Below are 12,754 nucleotides of genomic sequence, written 5' to 3' on the forward strand. Positions count from 1 at the left end.
GCTTCATCTGTTAGAAATGCATTTTTCATGGAGATGAAATTAGAGTGCAGTATTTTAAAACAATATGAAATTTTCCTCCAAGTACAATACAAGGGGAGGGGGGATGAACTCCTGGATGATATCACCTGAGAGTTGCCTTTTAGATAAGATTTCATTATATTATCATCATAGGTTTTACCAGTTTCATCTGTTGACATACAAGCACAGCAATTTTTCTTGCATCTATTATTTTAGTTCCACTCCGTAAGTTACCACTTCCTAACTTAGAACAGTTTCCATGAGAACTTGCCATTTCCTGTCTCTGTTCCCTGTAACCGTCAGCTGCATTTCCCTGCCTGTCTGGAACCCTTTCTGTTAGCTTCATCCCGGGAGAATAGAGCCTGTGCTCCCCCAATCAATTGTAAGAGCAAAAAGGGAGAAAGACAGCAGGGCTCCTTTGTCTTTCTTCATCATGTCTGTTACAAATTTAGTTGTCCTGAGTTGAAGCATGCACCATGCCTCCATGGCCACTGCCTTCCTCCTCCGTTTTTCCCATTGGTTTTTGTCAGGAAAGTCTGTGTGTCTCCTTTACCGTGGGATTTCAGCGTTGGAATAATTTCCATGGTCTTCCCTATTCTGTGCCCAAGAGAGCCATGTGGTATTTCACTGGTCAAAATGGACAGACTCTAAAATGCTTGCATTTTGAGATTATTTTCTTGATTCTTGCTTCATGGATACAGTAAAGTAGGAGGTAGGCATTGCACATTGAATTTCAACATTTCTTCGACTAGTTCCTTCATAAAAGTATAGCCCTAATGACTAATCTTTCATGCTGCTAGAGGAATAATCAGGTTTACAAACCATACAGTGAATAAGTCCTGGGAAAGTAGGAAAGTGACAAATGTAATACGCTTTGGATAGTGTTGTCTTGACATATAGTCCTCATTAAAATGAGTAGAAATTGGGATTTATTCAATAAGAAAGGGACATTTGAATATTCAAGATGGAGAAGCCTAGATCTAAAGCTTTTGGAAGAAGCAAACACCTAAAAGAATATTGACATAGAGGCAGAGACCAAAACTACAGAGAATTCTGTAAATTGTTTTACCAAATTGTATAAAATCTTATTTGAAAAAAGCTCGTATTTGGATTCTAATCATTTTATTAACCAAAAATGAAACAAATTTATTTTCTTAAACTATGAGTCACTGTACTTTACAAATCTAGATCCAGTAGAAAAATGAGTCCAATATTTTAGCAGCCAGGTTACAGAAGAGGAAACCCAGAAGAACATATGAAAATATATTCATCTGTAATAAGGAAAATGTGAATTCAAATTATAATGGCTAATCATTTCAAACCAAGGAAATTAGCAAAGATCTGTAAGTGTGATATAAAATTCTGGCAAACATGTAGAGCCATGGGAACTTTCAAGCCTACTGCGGAATTGTAAACTGGTAGCAATACTTGGAACACAGTTTAGGGTCATCTCAAAGATGTACATATTCTGAAATTCAGAAATTCCGCCTCCTGTTGATTATACTATAGGAAAATTCTTGCTCGAATTCATTAGGCAACATGTTTTAAGTATCACTTAAAATTGCTCAAAGAAACCTGAAAGCAACCTAACTATCCTTCAGTGAAATTGTAGTATGTCCCAGAGTGGAATACTACACTGTGGCGAAAAGGAAAGAGCTAGAGCTTAAATGTGAACAAAATTTTAAAAAACGTTGAGTGAAAACACAAGTTACAGTAGGAAGCTTATTAAGTATAAAAACCTAAAGGACATACTCTCTTACTTTTATGGAATAGGAATAGCATAGCAACTGAATAAGATGAATACATAAACATAGGGAATTTCAACTTATTTATGTAATATTTGTTAAACTGGGTGTTAGACACATGAGTGTTTTTCATAAATTATTCAGTATGACTTTTTTATATACCTGAAGCATTTGTATTTATTTTTCAAAATGGTCTAGTAGTCACCGAACATCTTTTTGCCAAAAATTTTATTAAATAATTTACATGTTGCAGTACATATACAAAGGAAAGTTACTTTGAAAGATGACAGCTATTAATATATTCTTAGTCAGCTCTGGCTGCCAGACTGAAATACTACAGACAGTGAGGCTTCCATGGCAAAATTTTTTGTCACAATTCTGGAGACTGGAAGTCCCAGATCAAGGTGTCGGCAGGGCTGGGGCCTGGTGAGGGTCTCCCTATGTATTGCAGACGGCCCCTCCCTTTTCCTGTGTTCTCACATAGCCTCTCTGTGCTGTTTGTGCCCAGAGATAGTGTGTGTTCTGGGTGTCTCTTCTTGTAAGGACACGCCAGACAGGCACATCAGGGCCATGGTCTTACGACCTCCTGTTACCCTGATTACTGCCTTAGGAACCCCAGCTACAAATATAGCCATACTAGGCTTCAACATAGAAATTTTGAAGGGACACAAACATTCAGTCCATCATATAATCTATGGTCTCCTTGGAGAAAAAGAAGGAGGAATGAGAAGTTGTCAAGAGAAGCTATCTGAAGCATCTTTCCTGTATGTTCAGTATCATCAGTGTGCAAGTGACAGGCGTGGGGGTGTAGACCCCTTTGCAAAATCTCAGGATAGGTTTCTTTTTTCCCCCTTTACTTTTCTGAGACTTCTTTAGGTATTTGGTTTGGTTTTTAGTTAGTTGGTATTTAAAAATAAGTCTTGTTCTTTTTATTCATTCTGCTTATTCCTGCCACCTCTGTTGTTCATTTTTTCAATTCATGTACTCTGCTGTTTAAAAGTGTTTCATTCTTCTCTATTTTGATGGCTTTAGACTTGGATTTTTTTTTCCTTCTTTGAGTTTTAGGATGTACATTATAACAAATCCTAAGATGTTATATGTGACTCTTATAACTTCTGAATATCTCTTCTTTAATTTACATTGATGTTATATAATCTTAATTGGTGTCCATAATTACTCCTTTTTGGCAGTCTTTTTAATTTTTCCACTTATCTGGAATAAAATGTTTATGCTTTGCAATTATGTTAGCTTTATACAAAATGCATTTATCAACTAGTTTAAATAACTTGCCTTCATTTGCTTTCATCTGTTCTTTATTGTACATGTGAAATTTATTCTCAGTAAGAATTTGGGTTATTACATGTGAAAGTAAAACAGTAAGCAAAGCAGTCATGCAATTTTAGGAATGCAAGATAGTTCCAGTCTCTTTGTTTCAGCTTTTAAAATGCCGCCAGAGGGTTCGGTAGTGTCTCTTGTTAGGTAGCTTATTGCTAAAGTGATATAAAAGCTCCCGAGAATGGAAATTCTTTGACATACAATCAGCCATGTTGCAATGGTGCGTGATGCCTATAATAACACCATTTGGGCAGTAATCACTCCATTGGTATATTCTAACTGAGTAACTACTTTGGGTCCATAAAATTGAAGGAAGTCAGAAACTACTACTTTGGAGGGAAAATACATAGACTGCTCCATTTTTTTAAGAATATTCTCTAATAGATCTCAGAGAATTATTTCAGACAGTTCTTATTTGAAAAAGGGGAAAACGATGCACATAGGTGGTCTGGTCATTGTGACAGACAGGGAAAGTAAGAGCATTGCTGAGTGGCCACAGAACGGAGAAGCCACATTGTGTGGCACTGAGGATCGGTGCTTCCCTGTTTGGCGGGTGCCCTGCCTGGTGGAGTGTCGTGGGAGGCTTTGTCTCAGCTTCGTGACAGTCAGTCTGGCAAAGGGCTCTGAGAGCATCTGGTTCTGTGGCAGGCCCTGGGCAGGCAGCTGGCCCGGGTGGCCACTGGGCAGGGGCACATGTGAACAGGCACCTGGCTTGGGAAAGCTGGTGAGATGTGGCAGCCGGGGCACAGCAGACTGCTGTTTCAGTGAATTAAAGTCATTCATCATAAAGGATTTTTTAAAGTACTCTGCAATGTTTCATTGATTGATTCTCGGACACTAAATAGCTTAATATTTCCTGCAGGAGGAGCAGCTGAAATCTCACGAAAGCAAGCTGAAGCAGATTAGCACAGAGCTGGCGGAGCACCGCTCCTACCCCCCGGACAAGAAAGTGAAGGCCAAGGAGATCGATGAGTACAAACTGAAAGACCACTATCTGGAGTTCGAGGTGTGTGGGCCTACGGGTGATGCAAGCCTGTACCTGAGTTATTCGGTGACTTTTCCTTGAGGCAATTTGGTTTTTCAGTTATTGTAACTGTGGGAAATGTGCCTTGCTCTGTGGCTCTAACTTGATAGCTCCGGGCCTGGTCTAAGTCATGGTGGCCCCTTATGTTTATGATGCTCTGTAAGCATCAAAGAAACATCAAAGATAACAGTCGGTTTCTGTGCTTAAATGCAGGTAGCCTGCCTGGTTGGCCTGTGTTGCTGTGAGAGAAAACACCAACAATAGAGGGTCGTGCCCGGGCGGGTAGCTGCTTTCTGTGTACTTGTGTCTCTTCCAAGAGAGTTTGAGACAAACCATAGAAAACAGTGCAGTGGAGAAATGAGATCCAGATGTGGGGTGACAGGAAGCTTTGTCCTGCTGCTGGGCGACACCTCTGTTCTTCCTCTGCCCGCATACTGCCCTGCAGGCGGAGGCTGAGGAGTGGAGGCCCAGCCACAGCAAGCGCGGCTGCTGGAGAGGTTGGGGCGGACCCATAAACTCAGGGATGGTGGGAAATTTAAACACAAGTGGAAAGCAGGATAGATATAAATGTTACCGTCGGCTCAATACTCTCCCTAATTGGACAGTGTCAGGGCGATGCAGGATCGATCCTCTGACTCTCCCCCTTCAGCTGCCACCTTTCAACATGCAAAATGTCATTTCTTTTCACTGGTTTTTTTTTTTTTTTTCTTTTGGGTGTGCTGCATCCGTCTTTAGCTGTTCTTTGTCACTGTAGCTCTGTTTGATTTTAGTTCCCATCATTCATCTCCTTCATTTCCATCTTATCATCCGGTTTCTTCCTCAGGCTTGGAACTTAGAGGCATCTGACTGCCCTCCTGCCGGGCCCTGCGAGCACCCAAGGTCTGACCAGGAGCCGGGTCGCGCAGTGCTTCTGTGGCGTCCCACACCCGTCACTGCCACACGGCCGCTTTTCTGTGTCCTCCTGCAGTGCCTCTGTGGCGTCCCACGCCCGTCACTGCCACACGGCCGCTTTTCTGTGTCCTCCTGCAGTGCCTCTGTGGCGTCCCACGCCCGTCACTGCCACACGGCCGCTTTTCTGTGTCCCCCTGCAGTGCCTCTGTCGCGTCCCACGCCCGTCACTGCCACACGGCCGCTTTTCTGTGTCCCCCTGCAGTGCCTCTGAGGCGTCCCACGCCCGTCACTGCCACACGGCCGCTTTTCTGTGTCCTCCTGCAGTGCCTCTGTGGCGTCCCACGCCCGTCACTGCCACACGGCCGCTTTTCTGTGTCCTCCTGCAGTGCCTCTGTGGCGTCCCACGCCCGTCACTGCCACACCACCACTTTTCTGTGTCCTCCTGCAGTGCCTCTGTGGCGTCCCACGCCCGTCACTGCCACACCACCACTTTTCTGTGTCCCCCTGCAGTGCCTCTGTGGCGTCCCACGCCCGTCACTGCCACACGGCCGCTTTTCTGTGTCCTCCTGCAGTGCCTCTGAGGCGTCCCACGCCCGTCACTGCCACACGGCCGCTTTTCTGTGTCCTCCTGCAAGTCCGGGGTCTTCGTCCTGGCCGGAGCCTGGCGGTTGCCTCTGGTCTCTGCTCAGTTCATCCTGCAGGTTATGACAGTATTTTTCTAAGGCTCATCCCAGATAATGCCATTCCTCGGGTCGACAGCTGCCCTTGATTTCCCCTACACCTGCCCCCAGAATTTGCCTTTGTTTCAGTAAAGGCTCGATCCTTCTGTTTTTCATTTATTTTTCAATTATAGTTGGCACACAGTATTATATTTGTGTCAGGTGTATAGCCTCATGGTTAGACATTTATAGAACATAAGATGTAATCACCCGAATAAGTCTCATACCCATCTGACATCCTACCTAGTGACTCCAGTATTATTCATTATATTCCCTAGGCTGTGCTTTTCATCCCCGTGACTATGTTTATAACTGGCAGTTTGCATTCTTAATCTCTTCACCTTTCCTGGCTGCACCCCCCATCCCACCCCCGCCCTGGACACCTCCCATCTGGCAACAGTCTGTTCTCTGCCTTTATTAGTTTGTTTTTCTGTTTTGTTCATTTATTTTGCTCTTTAAATTTCACGTATAAGTGAAATCATACGGTATTTGTCTTGCTCTGACTTATTTCACTAGCATAGTGCCCTCTAGGTTCATCCGTGTTGTCACGAATGGCAGGATTTTGTTCTTTTTCTTGGCACAGTAGTACTGTTACACTGTATGGATGTACCACGTCTTTATCCACTCGTCTGTCAGTGGATACTTCAGTTTACCTGCATATCCTGGCTATTGTAAATAACACAGCAGTGAACATCGGGGTCCATATGTCTTTTCAAATTAGTATTTTTCATTTCTTCAGATAAAGACCCAGAAGGGAATTGCTGGGTCATATGGCAGTTCCGTTTTTAATTTTCTGAGGACCCTCCATACTGTTTTTCATACTGGCTGCACCAATTTACGATTCTTCCAACAGTGCACAAGGGTTTCCTTTCCTCCACATCCTCACCTGCACTTGCTTGCTGATTTCGAAGTTCCAGTCTGAGAGGGTGTGAGTTCCTTCTGTCTTTCCACAATGTCTGTCTTTCCACAACAGCCTCCATGCACGTCAGCCACATCTCTGTCCACTCTTCCCACACGCTGTGATGCCTTTGTCTATCTATTTACCTGCTTTCTTCTGCCGTAAATGCTCTTCCCCTCATCTTCATTTCTGAAAGTCTTTGTATCTTACAAGATGTGACCAGACCCCCCTGTGAAAAGCCTGCTCTGAGCCCACCAGTTCGATTTACTTGCTGCGAGTCCCATCACAGGTGGCTTTGTTCAAGTTCTTTCACTGTGTATCTGTGGTGAATTCTGTGACACCTCTGCTGCCCGAAACAGTGAGCCTTTGGAGTGCAGGGACACCCAGTTCATTTCTAATCTGTGCTCTATGCTCGCTTGTGGAATTGAGCAGGATTTCAGGGAAGCTTTAGTCTCTTCCCGAGTTATAAAGCGTTGGCTGTAAAGTGTGTCCTTTAACCCACTGCACCTCCACGTACAGTTAGTTCTCTTCATGGTCAGGAGAGTCTGTGCTCTGGGCAGGTGACGATGGGTCTCTATTTTAGTAAAAGTGGAAGTTTATTAGCACAAACTCTGGAAGCCTTACCAACGAAAGACTTGAACAAATAATTTCTGAAAAACAAACAAGAAAACTAAGCAGCTCTCCTTGGGCTTGTTTGTTCCCGGGAGGTGGGAGCTCTCAAACAGCAATAATCCTCTTTCACGCTTCTGGAAGGGCTTTCAAGCTATGGCCCTTTTCGTTTCACACGTGCTAATTAAATTTCCCAACACCTCAGTCCCTGGCTTCCGGCACTCAACACCTTGCTTTGCGCCCTTGACCCTGAAGGCTGAAAGCCTGTCCCAGGCAGTGGGGACTGCGCAGGACCGTGGAGGGCTTGCCACTGAGAGAAGACTTCCTGTTTTCAATCTACTGTGACACCCTTGTCTGAAAAGGTAACCCAGCAAGAGCCAGCATCTTCCTCTCTGGACACAAACTTAGACCAAGCTTTGTGGGGTTGAGTCTTTCTTTTTTTTTTTTTTTTTTTTTTTTTTTACAGAGACTGAGCAAGAGTCAGAGAGAGGGATAGACAGGGACAGACAGACAGGAACAGAGAGATGAGAAGCATCAATCATCAGTTTTTTGTTGCGCGTTGCAACACCTTAGTTGTTCATTGATTGCTTTCTCATATGTGCCTTGACTGCGGGCCTTCAGCATACTGAGTAACCCCTTGCTCGAGCCAGCGACCTTGGGTCCAACTGGTGAGCTTTACTCAAACCAGATGAGCCCACGCTCAAGCTGGGGACCTCGGGGTCTCGAACCTGGGTCCTCAGCATCCCAGTTCAACACTATCCACAGCGCCACTGCCTGGTCAGGCTCGAGTCTTGCTTTCATCACATTGTCGGTTCAAGGAGCCTGAGGATTGCACTCCAGGACCCTAAGCTCATTAAAAGCACACCCTGTGCTAATTTGGTGAGCACGTTGGATTGTCTGCCATGCTGTTTTACCAGAAAGGTAAACCCGTGTCTACCAGAAAGGTAGAAGGGTGCCTCACTTTCCAGATGTTCTCTGTAAAGGTTTCTGTAAAAGTAATTGTTCTTTTAAAGAGTATCATTTTTTGCCTAACCAGGCAGTGGCACAATGGATAGAGCATCAGACTGGGATGCAGAGGACCCAAGTCAAAGACCCTGAGATCGCCAGCTTGAGCGCGGGCTCATCTGGTTTGAGCAAAGCTCACCAGCTTGGACCCAAGGTCGCTGGCTCGAGCAAGGGGTCACTCAGTCTGCTGAAGGCCCACGGTCAAGGCACATATGAGAAAGCAACCAATGAACAACTAAGGTGTCTCAACGAAAAGAAACTGATGATTGATGCTTCTCATCTCTCTGTTCTTGTCTGTCTGTCCCTATCTATCCCTCTCTCTGACTCTCTCTGTCTCTGTAAAAAAAAAAAAGTATCATTTTTCATTCATGTAAACTTGAAGCAGTATCTTGTGTGTGTTGAGGGTGGGGTACACTTTGCTGTTGTTTCAACCACCAGATTTTGATCCATGTGTTGGCTAATGGAGATCCTTGACATGGCATTAAGTACTTTGCTTTATAAGCGACATCTCTGAGCAAGCCACTTCACTCCCTAAATAGCCTTGAGAGTTAGTGACTGCTTTGTGTACTCTGCTCACTGCTTTACCCTCGGCTTCTAGAGCATGGAATGAGTGCTCAGTTCATATCTGTTGAGGAAATGGAATTGTATCATTGCGTGTAAGAGGTCACAGCAGTTGGAGTAGTTCCCTGGAAACGTCCAGTACCTACCTCCCCAAAAGGCAGGTCTGATGGGCAGTTGAGGACAGAGAGCAGCGTGCACACTTCAGTGTGACCCTCACATGGGAGGTGACAGGGGAGCTTCAATCTCTCTGTGGCCTGGAATTAGCTCTCTCACCTGTCCCTGTGGTCAAGGCCACCTGTGGTTTCAGAGCAGTTCCACCGTTTTCACAGCTCGGTGAGGAAAACTCTTATTTTGTTAGAACAGTAAGCTGTTAGTAATGACACTGGGAGTTGCTTCTGACTGTTTTTATTATTGATTTTAGAAAGGATCAGAGAGAGGAACATCGATTTGTTGTTTTATTTATTTATGCATTCATTGGTTGATTCTGTATGTGCTCTGACTGGGATCAAACCAGCAACTTTGGTGTAGTGCAGGGGTCGGGAACCTTTGGCTCGTAAGCCAGATGTGGCTCTTTTGATGGCTACATCTGGCTCATAGACAAATCTTTAATTAAAAAATAAAAACGTTAAAAATATAAAACATTCTCGTGTATTACAATCCATTCATTTCCTACCGCTCATGTTCATGGTTGCGGGTGGCTGGAGCCAATCACAGCTGTCCTCTGGGACAACACCAAATTTTTATTGGATGATGCCTAACGTACACGGGTCGTTGTATGGCTCTCATGGAATTACATTTTAAAATATGTGTCATTCATGGCTCTCTCAGCCAAAAGGGTTCCCAACCCCTGGTGTAGTGGGACGATGCTCCAACCAACTGAGCTACCCAGCCAGGCTCTCCTAACATTTTGCATTTCTGTTATTTCTCAAGTTGCTTTGAGCACCAACAGTTTTTCATGGTGGCCAAATTCATAGCTCTTTCTATGTCTTAGAAATTCTCCAAATACTGGCTGACAGTAAATAATTAGAAATTCTGGTAAATAAGTAGGTTCAGGCTTTATTTTTAAGACTACAAAATGTCTACAGAGAGCAGGAGACTTCCATCTATCTTAGCCCAAGCCTGTTAGAAAGAGAGTCAAAACGCAGCACTGGGCTACATGACCACATGCATGTCCTTCTCTTTGTTAACTGTTAATTAGGAGGGTTGTTTTATTTTTGACTGAATTGGTGCCTCCAAGCTGTGGCTGTTACTTTTTTTTTTTCTTTTTTGTATTTTTCTGAAGCTGGAAACAGGGAGGCAGTCAGATTCCCACATGCGCCCGGCCGGGATCCACCCGGCACGCCCACCAGGGGGCGATGCTCTGCCCATCCTGGGCGTCACTCTGTCGCAATCAGAGCCATTCTAGCGCCTGAGGCGGAGGCCATGGAGCCATCCCCAGTGCCCGGGCAAACTTTGCTCCAATGGAGCCTTGGCTGCGGGAGAGGAAGAGAGAGACAGAGAGGAAGGAGAGGGGGAGGAGTGGAGAAGCAGATGGGCGCTTCTCCTATATGCCTTGGCCGGGAATCGAACCCAGGACTTCCGCATGCCAGGCCGACGCTCCACCACTGAGCCAACTGGCCAGGGCCTGTTACTTTTTTAGAAGGGTTCACTTGGAATGTAATCTCACTTTTGAAAGAGTTGTTAGGCATCATAAGTCTATGTTAAATGCACCATTATTTCTCAATTTCCAAAAGTAAATATCTGAAATAGCCTAATTTCGCTATATTAACTTATTTTTACTTTATTCAGTTCCCATTTCACTTAGAAATGTTTGAATTGCTCTCCATGCTTCTGGTGGATTTGGAAATGTATCAGGATGTAGTGTGGGACCAATAGATGGGAGGTAAAAACTCTGGGAAACTCCTGAGCCCTTAGAGAAACATCGCCTTTAAAGAAGTTCCCGGGAAGATACTGTGTATTCAAGGATGTTTTCCGTGTAACATTTAAGATGTTTTCAGTGGCTTAAGTAGTTAATTCTTAGATCTGACTATGGAAAGGGATTCTGGGTAGCAGCCCAAACCTATTAAAAATATGATGCAGATGAACACATGACTACCTCGGAGAACTGCAGATTCAGTTCCAGACCACTGCAATAACGCGCACATAACATAAAGGGAGTCATACTAATTTTTTGGTTTCCCAGTGCATGTGAAAGTTATGTGTACACTGTGATATATAGTCTGTTAAGTGTGCAATATAGCCTTATGTCTAAAAAATCAACACAAACATCAATGTACTATAATACATACTTTAATTTTGAAAAAGCTGACTGTGCTGTAAAGCATTTACTGAAGAGGGGTCACTGAGGGTCAAGTTAATAGACGCTTTCAAGGTTCATTGCAGAGCTGGTGGAAGCAGGGTGGCCCTCACAGTGCCAGTGAATTTTATGTGGTCCCTAGACCAAATCCAACATGTTTCTTAGCGAGCACAGCGCTGTATTTGTTTTTATTACAATCTGAAAGCAGTTAGGGAAGGCAAACCGTCTCTTCCCTGCCCTTCCATATTATAACACATCAGATCGGTTTTCACACTGCTCTGCTGGCTGGCCCCAAAGTGGCTTTGCCATCCTGATGCAGAGGCGGAGCCTGGTGGATGTGCTCCTTTCTTAGATCTTTGAACTTGGACTTTGGAATCACTGTCCCTTCGTGGTTAGAAAGGAGATACTTCCAGGTATTTGTGTTTGCAGGTTTCAGCCCAGCAGGGAAAAGAGTTCACTTCCCTGATGGCTCAGCCCACATGGAGAATAAAGTCTCCTTGGCTTAGGGGCTAGAATTCAGCCAAGTGTCACTCCTGAATTGCAACCTGGAGTAGTATAAGCTTTTTATGGCTTAACACAATCAGAACCCACACCAACCACATGGCTAGGAAACTCAATTTTAGAAACAACAAATGTCCACTGTAACGAAACATATGAATGTCTTAGGGCTGAATATTTTAAATCTAGAAAATCTAGGACATTCTTGAGACATTTTGCATTGTTTCTGAATTCTAATTTTCGGTGGCATGTAAAATGGCATGATTTCTTTGAAACTGATATACTTGAAAATAAGAGCACATTCCATACAGTCCTTAGGGAAACTCAAAACAGCTCATATCTAGAAGGGCATGTAATAAAAATTTCTGGTTGTGAACCCTCAGTTTTATTGTTGGGTTGCTTGTTGCTGGGTGGGTGAGTGGTCTGATGTATTTCTTTTGAACAAATTCTCTCGTTGTGATCTTAACTTTGTTTCCTCAACTTCTCATTTTTTTTTGTTTTGTTTTGTTTTTTGTATTTTTCTGAAGCTGGAAACGGGGAGGCAGTCAGACAGACTCCCGCATGCGCCCTACTGGGATCCACCCGGCATGACCACCAGGGGGCAATACTCTGCCCATCTTGGGGCGTCGCTCTGCTGCAATCAGAGCCATTCTAGCGCCTGAGGCAGAGGCTACAGAGCCATCCTCAGCGCCCGGGCAAACTTTGCTCCATTAGAGCCTTGGCTGCGGGAGGGGAAGAGAGAGACAGAGAGGAAGGAGAGGGGGAGGGGTGGAGAAGCAGATGGGCGCTTCCCCTGTGTGCCCTGGCCAGGAATCAAACCCAGGACTCCTGCACGCCAGGCTGACGCTCTACCACTGAGCCAACCGTCCAGGGCCAGCTTCTCATTTTTTATTTGTCTACATCAGATAAGTGATTTTCTCACTGTGGACCACTTTTCCTCTCCCGGGAGCAGTACAAGAACTTATCTCAATATAATGCCACCTGTCACAAGGCAAATCCACCTCTGAAACAAAATGACCTAGCTATTAATTTATAAGTGGCCTTGATCATAAAAGTACAAAGATAGCAATTATTAGTCTCTTTCTCCCTGGTGAAAGCAAGGGAGAAATCCATTAATTTAAAGAAGATTAGTGGCACAGCTCGGTCTTAGCAACT

The 12,754-nt window shown here is 44.3% G+C and overlaps 1 protein-coding gene across 7 annotated transcripts in view; it reads left to right on the forward strand.

Annotated features, from left to right (window-relative positions):
- PSD3 (pleckstrin and Sec7 domain containing 3) overlaps positions 1–12,754 on the forward strand; it is a 597,461-nt gene that overhangs the window by 562,008 nt on the left and 22,699 nt on the right. For all 7 annotated transcript variants that reach the window (XM_066380473.1, XM_066380474.1, XM_066380475.1 and 4 more), the window contains one exon: positions 3,961–4,104. In XM_066380473.1, coding sequence (XP_066236570.1) covers positions 3,961–4,104 — 144 coding nt within the window. The remainder of the gene's footprint in view (positions 1–3,960; positions 4,105–12,754) is intronic.

This window comes from Saccopteryx leptura, chromosome 4 (assembly GCF_036850995.1).
Source record: "Saccopteryx leptura isolate mSacLep1 chromosome 4, mSacLep1_pri_phased_curated, whole genome shotgun sequence".
NCBI classification, from domain to species: Eukaryota; Metazoa; Chordata; class Mammalia; order Chiroptera; family Emballonuridae; genus Saccopteryx; species Saccopteryx leptura.